At 30.8% G+C, this 13485-nt stretch overlaps 5 protein-coding genes across 6 annotated transcripts; 3 read left to right on the top strand and 2 right to left on the bottom strand.

Annotated features, from left to right (window-relative positions):
- The first annotated feature begins 721 nt into the window (after positions 1 to 721).
- LOC124531153 (2-oxoglutarate and iron-dependent oxygenase JMJD4 homolog) lies at positions 722 to 2129 on the top strand. Its single transcript, XM_047105623.1, has 2 exons — positions 722 to 1388; positions 1469 to 2129. The coding sequence occupies exons 1-2, from the start codon at positions 859 to 861 to the stop codon at positions 2127 to 2129; spliced, it is 1191 nt and encodes a 396-aa protein (XP_046961579.1). The 5' UTR covers positions 722 to 858.
- LOC124531154 (alpha-methylacyl-CoA racemase) lies at positions 1990 to 3480 on the bottom strand. The gene is made up of 2 exons (XM_047105624.1): positions 3253 to 3480; positions 1990 to 3162 (listed from the first exon to the last, which is right to left on the bottom strand). Exons 1-2 carry the CDS (start codon positions 3358 to 3360, stop codon positions 2137 to 2139), a joined length of 1134 nt encoding a protein of 377 aa, XP_046961580.1. The 5' UTR covers positions 3361 to 3480; the 3' UTR covers positions 1990 to 2136.
- Positions 3481 to 4248: 768 nt separating this feature from the next.
- LOC124531337 (extensin-like) lies at positions 4249 to 6568 on the top strand. Its single transcript, XM_047105869.1, has 2 exons — positions 4249 to 4655; positions 4996 to 6568. Exons 1-2 carry the CDS (start codon positions 4434 to 4436, stop codon positions 6115 to 6117), a joined length of 1344 nt encoding a protein of 447 aa, XP_046961825.1. The 5' UTR covers positions 4249 to 4433; the 3' UTR covers positions 6118 to 6568.
- LOC124531338 (39S ribosomal protein L3, mitochondrial) lies at positions 6567 to 10799 on the bottom strand. Of its 2 annotated transcripts, none has more exons than XM_047105870.1 (6): positions 10603 to 10799; positions 8732 to 8813; positions 8425 to 8652; positions 7323 to 7618; positions 7067 to 7231; positions 6567 to 6994 (listed from the first exon to the last, which is right to left on the bottom strand). In XM_047105870.1, the coding sequence occupies exons 1-6, from the start codon at positions 10782 to 10784 to the stop codon at positions 6742 to 6744; spliced, it is 1206 nt and encodes a 401-aa protein (XP_046961826.1). In that variant the 5' UTR covers positions 10785 to 10799; the 3' UTR covers positions 6567 to 6741. The 2 variants fall into 2 exon arrangements, with proteins under 2 accessions (XP_046961826.1, XP_046961827.1); XM_047105871.1 differs by lacking the exon at positions 10603 to 10799 and adding an exon at positions 9538 to 9716.
- Positions 10800 to 10986: 187 nt separating this feature from the next.
- On the top strand, positions 10987 to 13465 carry LOC124531336 (protein O-glucosyltransferase 2-like). The gene is made up of 6 exons (XM_047105868.1): positions 10987 to 11266; positions 11339 to 11547; positions 11654 to 12110; positions 12341 to 12578; positions 12649 to 12948; positions 13083 to 13465. The coding sequence occupies exons 1-6, from the start codon at positions 11103 to 11105 to the stop codon at positions 13200 to 13202; spliced, it is 1488 nt and encodes a 495-aa protein (XP_046961824.1). The 5' UTR covers positions 10987 to 11102; the 3' UTR covers positions 13203 to 13465.
- The last annotated feature ends 20 nt before the right edge of the window (positions 13466 to 13485 follow it).

Genomic DNA, 13485 nt, shown 5'->3' with positions numbered 1-13485 from the left:
CTTTCAAATACAATTAAATTTATGCTCTATATTTTGTAAAAGTAAACGTACTAGCTCACGCTTTTTACCATCTGGATAAACTTGTATTTATGTGGTTGTGTTATTTTTTACAACAAATTTCAATTTAAGAAAAGGCTAAGTAGACTCAAATAATACCTCGCTCCTAGATAAGATTTATTAACTTTGCGGAGTTGTATATTTGGCATTTGAAGTTCATCCTTACTTCCGTGGTTAAAACTAAATGTAAATAACTGAACAGCGCGTTTAGTAATAGTCATACATATTGTGATACTACTGTACATTATACTGCTTCGTTATAAACACACATTCAGACCAGACAGGTATATCTTGTTAAATCAAGACCAATTCAATCTTCATAATACGTCGAGATCTTTGTTCAATGCTAAGTATATCACCATTAACTTTCAAACGTTAGTTAGGGCATAAGCTACATATTTTGTATCGTAGCTTTAAAAAGGGAACACTACTATAACATAATATCATTCAGTATGAACATTCATTACAAAATCTATTACAAACACAAATAAATAGAGGACTTTTGACTAAGGGGAAAATAATTGTGTTTGAAATAGCATAGTATGAGCACAAAATACAAATATCCGAGATCAGCTTTTCAAATTTAACATGACAAATGACATTGACAACTTGATTGACAATCATATTACGGCTTGAATATTTATATAAGAAAATCCCAATCTATATATTTTATAAAATTACATTTGATTATTTAAATCCGATCAAAAGTCAAATGTTCAACTATCATTATTTATTAAGACAATTTTGCTTATATGGTCGACGAAAAAACCTTTAGTGACATATTTTATATAACTACATAGTATGAGAATGTGTGATAAGAGAATAAAACTTGAAATCGGCCTAGATGCCAAATTTGAAGAGTTTTTCGAATATGACTATTCTCAAATCGAAATAAAGTCTTATGATTGTAATCAATTGCATTATGACGATTTTTTCAAAAAACATATGCTGCGAAATTTGCCTTGTCTCATAAAAAATATTACTCAAACTTGGAAATGTTCTCAACTATGGGTTGAAAACGATACCATAAATTACGATTACTTTATTAAGCAGTATGGTCAGATGGAAGCTCCTGTTGCAGACTGCAATCAAATAAACTTCAATGCTCAGTGTAAATCTGACATGAAAGTAGAAAATTATATGAGCTACTTAAGAAGTAAAAGTTCAGAAAAGCTTTTGTATCTGAAAGACTGGCACTTAAGAAGGCTTACACTAGATAATTACTTCTATGAAGTACCAGAAGTGTTTGCATCGGATTGGCTTAACGAATATGCCATTGATACCAAAGATGATGACTTTATGTTTGTTTATATTGGTCCTAAAAATTCATGGTAATTTTTAATGTAGTTATGTTTGAAATAAATTAAATTACTTAAATTATTTTAGAAAAATAACTTTTATAATGTTTTAGGACACCATTTCATGCTGATGTTTATACATCATATAGCTGGTCAGTTAATGTAACTGGAAGAAAAAAATGGATATTGCTTCCACCAGGAGAAGAAGATAAATTAAAGGATACTCTGGGGAATCTACCTTTATTATTTGATTCTGAAAAATTTCATAACATCAACTATTTTGAAATTATTCAAGAAAAAGGTGATGGACTTTTTGTTCCTTCTGGATGGCATCACCAAGTTTTCAATGACCTTGATACTATTTCTATAAATCATAATTTTGTTAATGCTTGCAACATTGAGATTGTGTGGAATTCTTTACTTAAAAATTTAATTTCGGTTGAACATGAGATAAAAGAATTTCGAGAAATGCCAGAATTTACATCTCAGTGCCAACTTATATTAAAATCTGTTTTTGGTATGAATTTTGAGTCATTTGTAAACTTCATTATTCACATTGCCCAGAAAAGGCTGGACCACATAAATGGGGATACATCTTTATTATTTAATGTTTATTGTCTTGAAAAGAATCATATCTGTTTTGATTTAAAAAATATATTAAAAATAATTAAGTCAGTACAAAACCATCACTTGTTCCTTAAAGATATTCTATCACCCAATACAGTATTAAAGCTATTGAACATTGAACAAGCCATTAATGAAACCTTAAAATAAGATATAATTATAGATGTGAATTAGTATAAGCATATACACAACTATTTTTAATCAAGTCTTGTATTTTTGAGTTTGAATATCCTAATTCTTGTAACACCATAACTGTATGTTCTCCATGCTTTGGAGCTTTTTGTTTGCCACTAGCAATACCTGGAGAAGTAGATAATTTTGGGGCAGGTTCTGGCTGAAAGTAGTTATCTTTATCTTTATAAAATGATTTTCGTGTCGAATGACACACATTTTCACCTACATGATTTATATCTAATACTGGAGTAACACAAGCATCTAAATTTTCGAAAATTGTGTTCCATTCCTCTTGTGTTTTTGTCAAGAAAATTTCTTCAAATTTTTTTTTACAAATATCTATATTACCCTGTGTATATATCTCTTCAGATAAATTTAATCCTACTAAAAGATTAGCAAAGAATTGAGGTTCCAATGATCCAACTGCCATAAATTTGTTATCTTTCGTTTTGTAAGTTGTATAAAATGGAAAACCACCATCCAACATATTTTTACCAGGTTCCTCACTAAATAAATTTGTATTTTGTGATTTATATAACCAAGCTCCAATATATGCAGCACCCTCGGTCATACTTGCATCTATAATTTGTCCCTTACCCGATCTTGTTCTGTCTAGTAAAGCTAAAAGTATTCCTAGAACACATATAACACTACCACCAGCAAAATCTGCAATGATATTCAGTGGTGGTTGAGGAGGCTGCCCATTTTTAGTGAGCTTAGAAAGTAAACCAGACATAGCAACATAATTTATATCATGTCCTGCTTTATTTCTATAACAACCACTCTGACCATACCCAGTTAATTGTGCGTATATTAATCTTGAATTTTCCTTTAAAAGAACCTTAGGTCCCAATCCTAACTTTTCAAGGACACCTGGTCTGTATGTATCCAATAAAACATCTGATGTGGTACACAACTTTTTCAATATTTCCACCCCTTCTTTTGTTTTTAAATTAACAGAAATGGCTTTTTTACCGTTTGACATTAAATCTACGGGAGGAGGATTCAACTGAAAAGAAAAGATAATTTACAACTCAAATCTTATTAATTCAGGATATTCGAAAAATATGTAATTTTTTACTAAAATAATTTTGAATACCTTTTGAACAACTGTTACTGTTGCTCCAAAATCTGCTAATATTGTCCCACAAAAAGGACCTGGAGCTAATCCTATCATTTCTATAACTTTAATACCTTTCAACGCCATTGTTAATTAATATGTAAGTCAACAAAAATACATAATCAAATTGTAATAAATAAATCTTTAATAAAAACAGATCAAAGTCTAATCTCCAATCAGTGTTGCCGTTACATTAAGCACTAAGTAGTAAGTAAGTCGCTAAAGTTGTGTTTAAAGTTTTTTTTTTTTTTATAAATCGACTACAAACAGCTCAATTTCTTAATAACTACTTAAATAACAAAATATTATTTACAAAAATCATAAATCGCTCAGTGTATATTCGATCGCAAGTATCACAATGAAATCAGAGATAATCAATTATTTTAATAAGTTGGGATATTTTTGTGGATTTGTACTATATAGAAAATATTATTGATTAATATTACTATGATTGAGTATATGGTATTTGTTACTTGCTTTTTATACACGTCGTTAATTATTTTTCCTAAGGAATTGTTAAAAATGTTTTATAAAGGACAAAAGCGATTAACATTGTTTTTTAACTATTAATACTATACATTTTTCACATTCAGACTGAAATAGATGAATTCACCTAGGGCACATATAATTAACTTAATTAACATTATATTTTTGTTTTTAACGCATTTTTGTTTCATCAAGATCTTTTAAATCAAAACTATTCTAAATATTTTTTGTTTTAATTGGTGATTTTACCGTTCATTTAAATAGTTTGTAATCTCATGTCCGATCATTAGTCTGATCTCCTACAAAATTCGAATAAATGAAACTATTAATGAGACAATGCATTTATTTTTAAAATTATTTTGTAACTAATAATCAAATCGAGTTGTTTATTTTCTTAATCGCAGTATTCCCATGCTGCATTGGATTGGATTCTGCATTGGATTAATTAATTATTATTGTTTTTTTTTATTTAATTCTAAATGGCAACACTATTGCAGTTTAGAATTAGCTAATAGCTTACTCTTACTTAGACTTACTTTCCCTCGCTGTGTTGAGTGCTGACGCTTACTGTATTTACATTATTTAGAAAAAAAGAAGTATAGTATGTACTAATAATATAGAAAATAAAATAATTAGATACTAGTGTGTAGAGATTGGTATCTTGTGAAGTGAAAATGTCTGTTGCCTTCGCACCTCGAGGTAACCGACCTCAATTAAGTCCAGCACAAATCCAAAAAATGTTGGATGAAAATGCACATTTAATACAAACAATTCAAGAATATCAAGCTAAAGGTCAACTAATGGAATGCCACCAATATCAGCAAGTTTTACATAGAAATTTGGTTTATTTAGCAACAGTGGCGGATGCCAATCAGAATATTCAAGCTCTTCTACCGGTAAATATAAATAAGTGTATTATATTGTTATGGGGTCTTCAATTATTTCTAGAAGTAAATGCAATGCTGATTAATATATCTAAATTTATTAATGTGTACTAGTTTTTCATAAATTTAATTTATAAATAATTATTTGTAAACTGTAACTCTTAATTTCGTTCGCGTGACTTATACACAAATATTTCAATAGTAGTAATAATATTTTTTAATACACTGTTTGACTAGATACAACTTATTTTTTAATTGAATGGTATGGTAGTATGCAGCTGCAATGACAATTGTCAATCCTACCACAAATGAAAATTGTGTTAAATCATAATATTATTTTATAATTTTTCAGCCACCACACCAATTAGCTGCTGGTGTTCAACAAGGTCCACTAAACCCACCTACTAGTGGAGCTGATGTCCCAGGATCACCTCAACAGCCCTACAGACCACCGTCTGGAGTTTCATCTACTCCAACTCGACCAACTCAATCATACGGTCAAAGACCATACCCACAAAATCAGTATCAAGGACAGTACCAAGGTGCTCCAGGTGTCTATCCACCTCAAGCTAGTTATGGGCCCCCAGGGCAAGGATATGGACCACCTAACCCATCTCAACAACCACAGGGTTATCCTCCCAATTCAACTTATGGTCCACCCATTACAACATCCCCCAATAATTATCCTCCATCAACACATCCAGGTCCAGGATATCCTCAGTCATCTAGTCAGCAATCATATGCTCCTCCACCAGGAAGTCCGGCTGCAGCAGGCTCACCATATCCTGTGCGTGGTTCAAGTCAACCGGCATACACAGGAAATTCAGGTTACCCACCTCCCCAATCTGGTGCTAATTATCCGAATGTTGGTGTCAGTTCTTATAATTCAACAACATCCCAACCTCAACCATATCAATCTCAACCTTTTCCAAACACTACACCAACTTCTGCATATAGCTCAACTCCTATTTCACAACCTAATCGCTCCCCTCAACCTCCTCCTAGTGGATACACATCACAAAACCCAACAAGCACGGGTTATGGCTCACCATCTGCTCAATCACCGACTTATAATTCTAGTTCCCATGGAAATAATGTCCCTCCATCCACAGTAGCATCAGGTGCTCCACCACAAAGTGGTCCCCCAGGGCAACAATATCCGCCATCTGGTCAACCCTCTCCATATCCCCCAGCAACACAACCACCTTATTCTAATCCATCATCTCAACCTGGAAGTCCTGCTCCATCAGTATCGACTGCTCCTCCTCCACAATCATCATATCCTCAAAACCCTCAAAATTATCCCCCTGGAGGTGGCGCCTATCCTCCTCATGCCTATCAACAAGGTTATCCTCCAGCTCAATATCCACCTTCTCCGTATCCTTATGCCCGTGCCCCTGCACCTGGAGCACCACCACCTGGAGCTCCACAACCCTATCCTGGTTATGGCTTTCAGCCCCCAAATCAGCAATAGTCACATATTGTATTAAAAAAATGATTGAGAAGTCAATTTTGCTAATAAAAATCAGTCCTTCAAAAATTGCTCGATTTTATTTGGGGAGTAAGTAGCGTCAAAATAAGGAATGTAATAATATTATAGTATCAATAAATGACTTTCATAGTAATGTTAAGATAGTTTAAGGGACATAAGATTAAGTAATTATAATTTAGCTACTGTTAGTTGGTTTTTATAGTATTCAAATTTGGCCTTTTTTCTAATAAGAAGAAAGTACAATTATAGATTTAATTGTATGAGTTTATGTAGACTTAATCTAAAAATAGGTAAAAATAAATTGCACTGAAAACACTATTGTTTTGTTATAACTATTTATTAAAATTACTTCAGTAACTACAATACTATTGTCATCTTTTACAAAATAAATACCCAGATTCTTGATGAATATAAAATAAAAGGATTGTAAGTATTTTGCGATTTTTTTATTGTAATATTAAAATAAGGATAAGGTAATGCTACACAAACTAGCAGGCATGATGGTATAGAATATAAATACACTTTATTGCTTCTTTTTATTTTTCTGATTTAACATAACTTATCAGTTTTTTTTATTATTCTAATAGTCTAAACTGCACCTATTTACTAAGATTCTTCAAAGGTTATTGTTGGCTCATCAAAGAGATGTACTGATTCATCATGATATTCAATAGGTAAATCTTCAACAGGAGGGTGTGTTGGAAAAGGAGGGGGAGTATTTAATTTTTTTAATGGTAATACTGTATCAAATAAATAACACATTGCTCCTGTTTCTCCAGGTATACCTACTCCTAGCATCCAAAGAATATTGTGTTTTGTATTGATACGTAGAATTTTTACGCCACGTAGTGTTCTCCATCTAAAAAATAAAAAAAAAATAGGTTTTAGGTTTATAAAATCTAGGATAAATAATTTAATAAACAAAACTTACCTGTTTCCCATATGACCTGGCATTTTTGTACCAGGCCAAACTCGCGCCTTTTCACCTCCAGCTCCAATATTTCCAGGGCGTCTGTGTGTTTTAGTGACACCATGAGATGCTGGCATCCCTTTAAAACCCCAACGTTTCATAACTCCTTGAAATCCACGATCTATACTACAATATCAAAATAAGATATTTACAAATAGTTTATTACTAAAGCTATACTAAGATTTACTTAACAACTTTTGTAAGGACTCAAACTAACGTTTTAGCTCTGATGTCCACATGATCACCAACTCTAAAGTGAGTTGCAAACAGTGGTGTCCCAGTTGGAAGTGCTGCATGGGGTGAGACCATAAATCTACATAAGTGTTTCTTGGGTAACATTCCTACACTGTTAAAAAGCCCACAATATTCTTTTGTGACTGTGCTCGGGTCAATTGTTTCAGAACCAACTAAGAGACAACCCAATTTCCGTTTTTCTTTCCAAACAACTTTAGATGTTTTCATTGGCTTAAATTCTTCTGGAGGTATGTATTTTATAACATGGTTGTCTACAATCTGTAAACAAACAATAATGAAAATCAATTTCAAGGCATTATTGAAATGCAAATATAATATTTATGGAAATATTGCTATTAAACCAATGATATTCTAATAAACAGATAAGTTATATCCATACTAAACAACAGAAAAAAGTTTGCCGCGCCAGGGACCTTTTATTTTAGTTTTACTTTTAATTACGCAAAACGTATTACTACGCAATTACGATGTATTACAACGTATTACTACGTAAAACGACTAAAGGAAAACGTCCCAATTAGGACGTTAGTCTTCACTTTTTGCGCGTTAATAACATATCTATTTACTAGAACATCATTGTATTAAACTAAAAAATAATTATGAATTAAAGCAACGTGAAACGGAGTTCCTGAGGTTCCTGAGTATCGATAGTCCATTTTAAATTTTTGCAAAAAAGTATCTCAAAGGTCGAATAATGCGTAAGTATGAAAGCCAGTGAGGAAAAGTACGATCAGTGGGCCAGTGACAGACAGAAGTGACGTCATCCGAAATTTGTTTTCGCCCGAAAATTTAAATTGACATTTTGAAACTGCATTTTTTGCTGTAAATTACAATATTTTAGATTTTTAATATACTTGTGGTCTTTCCTTTATGGAGGTCTCTAAAATAAACACAAAAATAAAAATATTGCATCTTCCCTATACTATTAAACATTTTTCTATAATTCTTACACAAAACACATATTAACTATAATAATTTCAGTATAAGCATATAAGGCTATGAGAAAAAGTAACTATAACTTAAATTGTCTTTACTATTTAAATACACTTATTTTACAGAATTACCTGTAACAATGTGGTTTGGAACTTTTTACCATCCTTTGACCACAGTGGATAATTTCCTATTTTCCGTGCTATAAGACCAACTCGACGTGTAGATGGATTCCATTGCACTAGTTCCTGTGGTTCATTTTTAGCTAATGGGGACACCAAGGCAGATTGCTGTATTAATTTATCTTGTTTTACTTCATTGAGGAAATCTTTATTCTCTTGTGTAAGCAATTCATCACTCATCTGAAAAGAATTTGATTAATCAAAGTAATATACCATAAGTGATTACTTTAAAAAAAAAGAGATAAAGAATATTACATACAACTCGTTCCTTAGGTAAATACCAATATGGAGGTCGGAATCTTGGTTGAGAGAAGTGTGATCTTGTTGTGATATTATCAATTCTGAAAGAAAAAAATGTTTCCCAAGTGTATATTAGCCTATAAATAGACAATTCTGCATTGAGTTGTCATAGACTTATACCAATTTGATCAGTAGTTTTCTCATTACATGGTTTATGCAAAAAAACAATTTTATATATACACTTTATTCACCTTTTTAAAAGCAATAATATTAAATTTTAGCTACATATATTTTAATTTTGACAAACCATCTCCAGAGGTTAATATTAAAATTCTGTACATATCAACAGTGATGAGAACATAAGATGAGATTTCAATAGTAATATCATATAAATAATCTTCAAAATTACCAAACACTGTTTGTGAATTTAAACAATGTACTTAACTTTATCAAACAACCCATATATTTCTAATAAAAATACTGTTTTAAAAAGTGAAATTAATTTTTATATGTAATTAGTCTTTTTCAGTCATATCTGTCTACTAATAGGTCATTTTTTTTTAAATCATATCAAATATTATACAACAAAATTCACAATGAAGCGTTTTTGAATCGTCGCCGATTAAATACTACTTACTACCGTTTCGGAAACTAGCCTCTAGCGAGAAGAAATTTTATAATTTATTATTTGTGAAAAATAGAATTAAAATAAATTATTATTTTTATTTATTATTTTATGGTTTTTTATATTCAAAAGTAACCTATGATTCCTATCATGTAAATAAATAGAGGTTATTTCAAAGTTTAGACTTAATAGGTACCAACCTCATCTTGCCCAATACGGTGCACAATAATTTCATATTAGAAGTAGTCATATTGTATATATTTTATTCATTAAATCACTAGTAAAATCATTCGTTTTTATAATCCAGAATCCTATGTAACACAGAATATATTCTTTCTAATTCGATGTGATAAAGACACTAGACAGTGACACTTCGTCTGACGTCTGACACTTGACAATTTGAATTGACAGTTATTTCATTGGACTTAAGTCTTGAATTCACGATTTTTTAATGAAAATAGTAGCTAACTCCCTCTAACAATTTTCTTATTATGTTTTTAAATCTTTTATTTGATTTGAATAATTTACACGACAATTAAAAAGATTTTCCAGCAATAAGTTTTTAAAGGTAATCCAAATATGTTGAAAAAATCGATTTATAATTTATTTTTTACATTGTATAGTGAATATTTTAGTATACTGTTTTTCACAAACTTAACTTAGAATAAGTTTGAAAAATGCTGTAAAGACTTACGTTATTTTTCTAAGCATTTAATATCAAGATTCTCTTCGTCTCAAAAATAATACAATATCATATCAGTCGTTTTATATATTAGCTATTAAGATAAATAATAGATTAATTGAATATCGAAGCCTCATTAGAAGTATGCAATATAGGTATATCAATTAAGATATTTGTTTAATTGAGATCAGAGATCAAATCATTATCTATATCGGTCAAATGCCAATTGATATTTTTTTGTAATCTGATTAATTAATGTCTATCGCTTTTATACAATGCAATGTATACGAGTGATGTGCAAATTACAAATGTGAATGCCAACGTTTTAAGCATCTAAATAATTCACGACAATATCTAAAATTTTTATCTGTACAATATTTTAACTTAATTAATGAATGTACCTTAATATTTATTTAATTAAACTCGATTAACTTTATAAATATGGCATTTAACAGAAGACACGAATTAAGATAAGGTAGCTTTATTCCAAGCTCAAATAAATTAAACTACATGTTAAAAAAATATACTGGGAATTGGTAACGATTGTCTATTTATTATCTATTTTAATATTTCTTATACTTACGGACTTAGAGGAGACAAGTAAGAGTTGCGACTCGTTCTCGTCAGGGCGTCACGGTAGCTTGCGTAAACGATCCCGTGGCGCCCGCCGAAAGACGAAGAGGGTACCCCTGGTTTTTTAGTAAGCCCGATGGACCTGGACGCACTCGGCGTCCAGGGAACCGGGGAGTCCCACAAGCCTCCCATTTTCCATCACCCGGGGGAGCGCGTAATGCGTTTTTGCGGCGAGAAAAAAAAGGAGTAGCGACTCGTGAGTATGCATAATTATAAAATATAAACGTGCTTATAAATAAGGCATAAACAAATTTAATGTACTGATAATACAGAAAAAAGGTAGCACTTAAAATTAATCATTTCATATATTACAGTCTATATGTATTATCTATGATACTCTGTGCTGTCATTTTTCCGACACTTTTTTAAATGTAAATATTTGTGAAGAAAAAGTAAATAGTTCTTAAAATCTATTCTCTCTCTTCAAATTAATTTGTTGGTTTCAACAATATGCTAGCGAAATATAAAAGCTTTGTTGTTATAGTTTTACTAAATTTTTTGACTTCAAATTTAGGGCAAAAAATTAAAATATATGGCCCTGGTCTACAACCTAAAAATATTGTTATGCCGGCAAGATATTTCGTGGTTAACTTTACATCTATTGATGAATACTCGTAAGACAGATAAGTTGTTAATTTTAATAACAATAAAAAACACTATTTGTTACAACTCATAACTTCTTTTAGATATTCAAGAGATTTAATCTCTAACTTTGCTGTCGAAATAAGTGGAAAGTCTTTGAAAAACAACCATTGTCGTGTTTGGGCTAATAATTTGGATCGAAAGGATGGAACTTTTATAGTACGGTATAAAGTATATGAGACATGCACTGAATTATCAATTAGCATTTATTATAAAAACAAGCACATACCAGATTCACCTTTTAAATTTGAAGGTACAGTGGCATAATTTTAAAATAACTATCCTTATATGAATATAAGTCAATCAATTTTGTACATGGACTTTTAGATTATTTGTTATTTAAAATTTTTAATTTGCAGGTCCCATACAACCAGACCAATGTGTCTGCCCAGAAAAAGATTTGGATCAGTGGCTTAAGCAATACCAATGTCCTTTAACCTATGATCAAATTGAAATGGATCTAAAACCATTTCAAAATCTTGTAATGAAGAATCAAGTACAAAAAATTATTAAGAACTACCATAAACCTGAAAGTACAAGTTTTTGTCATTATGTTATAAAAAACAATGAAATATACAGAGACTGTTATGGAAAACATGTAGGATTTAACATGTTCGCTGATAACATTTTGCTGTCATTAACCAGAAAAGTTGTGCTGCCTGATATGGAATTAGTAATAAATCTCGGTGACTGGCCATTAGTGCACAAGGATAGTGAACCACTTCCTATCTTCTCGTGGTGTGGTAGTAATGAAACATTAGACATTGTCATGCCTACATATGATATAACTGAATCAGCTTTAGAGAACATGGGGAGGTAAGTCAAAACATAAATAGTTATTATATACCTTTATTGATTGATGATGATTTATAAGCCTGAATTTTCATATTTCCCTGCACTTTTGCACTTATCTCCAAATATAGTATAATAACACAATGATAAATGAATACATATTATTATTTTAATGTAGACGAAAAAAAATATGGTAACTATATATAACTTTATGATGAGAGTAGAACCTCATTAATCTGTATTATATGTTACAGGGTCACATTAGATACTTTATCAGTTCAAGGTAATGTGGAACGTAAGTGGGAGGACAGAGAAGATCGCGCATTTTGGCGAGGGCGGGACTCCCGCGCTGAGAGATTAAAACTCATTGATATAGCAAGGGCTCATCCAGACCTATTAAATGCTTCACTCACTAATTTCTTTTTTTTTCGTGAAAAAGAAGCAGAATATGGACCGAAGCTACCACATGTTTCGTTTTTCAAATTTTTTGATGTATGTATAATCATAATAATAAATACATAAATATTTATATAGAATTTATAAAATCCTTTTCATTTTTCAGTACAAGTACCAAATAAATGTTGATGGCACAGTTGCAGCTTACAGATTGCCATACCTTCTATCTGGAGGTGCCTTAGTATTCAAGCAAGATTCACCATACTATGAACACTTTTATGGCAAATTAAAGCCTTATGAACATTTTGTTCCAATAAGAAGAGATCTCTCAGATTTACCAGATAAAATTAATTGGGCTAAAGAAAATGATGAAATGGCACACCAAATTGCCCGAAATGCACAAATTTTTGCTAATTCCCATTTATTACCACAGCACATAATATGCTATCATGCTGTTCTCTTCTTGGTAAGCACGATTATTTTATGAAAATGAAACTATTTACGAAACACTCATATTAAATTAATATTGAAATATACATTTATTTATATTTTATTATTATTCATTAGGAATTTGATACTAATTGTATTGAATATTTTCAGGAATGGAGTAAAAGAATTAAAGGTGAAGTAAAAGTGGGAAAAGATATGACGCAGGTACCGCAAACGAAATTTGAGTGCCAATGTGATACCAGTGTTGAGGTCAACCATGAAGAATTGTAATTATCATCCTAAAAATGAATTAGTTTGTACATGTACATTGTAATCTCAATTAATTTGATAATCTTAATTGGCTTACTTTTAATTAATTGTTGCATTTGTCTACTATAATTTAAGTTAATATGATTCGCCAAATATTACTGCATAATACTATGTATGTTTTATAGAACATGCATAGCCTCACTTAGGATTATTAAATATAATAAAATAAAACCAATTTTAAGTTTATTAATAATTTATATAATTACTTTTATATGAACATTGTTTATAATTTCAGTTGTTATTT

The sequence above is a fragment of the Vanessa cardui genome, chromosome 7 (assembly GCF_905220365.1).
Source record: "Vanessa cardui chromosome 7, ilVanCard2.1, whole genome shotgun sequence".
In the NCBI taxonomy this organism is placed as follows: Eukaryota; Metazoa; Arthropoda; class Insecta; order Lepidoptera; family Nymphalidae; genus Vanessa; species Vanessa cardui.
This window is presented reverse-complemented; position numbering and strand designations above follow the sequence as displayed.

Excerpts from the sequence above, each read along its gene's own strand:
- LOC124531153 (XM_047105623.1), top strand. The coding sequence starts at position 859 with ATGAGAATGTGTGATAAGAGAATAAAACTTGAAATCGGCCTAGATGCC. Across the intron at positions 1,389-1,468 it reads ATTGGTCCTAAAAATTCATG|GACACCATTTCATGCTGATG; the intron begins GTAATTTTTAAT and ends ATAATGTTTTAG.
- LOC124531154 (XM_047105624.1), bottom strand. The coding sequence starts at position 3,360 with ATGGCGTTGAAAGGTATTAAAGTTATAGAAATGATAGGATTAGCTCCA. Across the intron at positions 3,163-3,252 it reads CAGTAACAGTTGTTCAAAAG|TTGAATCCTCCTCCCGTAGA; the intron begins GTATTCAAAATT and ends TTTTCTTTTCAG.
- LOC124531337 (XM_047105869.1), top strand. The coding sequence starts at position 4,434 with ATGTCTGTTGCCTTCGCACCTCGAGGTAACCGACCTCAATTAAGTCCA. Across the intron at positions 4,656-4,995 it reads ATATTCAAGCTCTTCTACCG|CCACCACACCAATTAGCTGC; the intron begins GTAAATATAAAT and ends ATAATTTTTCAG.
- LOC124531338 (XM_047105870.1), bottom strand. The coding sequence starts at position 10,784 with ATGGGAGGCTTGTGGGACTCCCCGGTTCCCTGGACGCCGAGTGCGTCC. Across the intron at positions 7,619-8,424 it reads TCCAAACCACATTGTTACAG|ATTGTAGACAACCATGTTAT; the intron begins GTAATTCTGTAA and ends GTTTGTTTACAG. Across the intron at positions 6,995-7,066 it reads CCAGGTCATATGGGAAACAG|ATGGAGAACACTACGTGGCG; the intron begins GTAAGTTTTGTT and ends TTTATTTTTTAG.
- LOC124531336 (XM_047105868.1), top strand. The coding sequence starts at position 11,103 with ATGCTAGCGAAATATAAAAGCTTTGTTGTTATAGTTTTACTAAATTTT. Across the intron at positions 12,579-12,648 it reads CGTTTTTCAAATTTTTTGAT|TACAAGTACCAAATAAATGT; the intron begins GTATGTATAATC and ends TTCATTTTTCAG. Across the intron at positions 12,949-13,082 it reads ATCATGCTGTTCTCTTCTTG|GAATGGAGTAAAAGAATTAA; the intron begins GTAAGCACGATT and ends GAATATTTTCAG.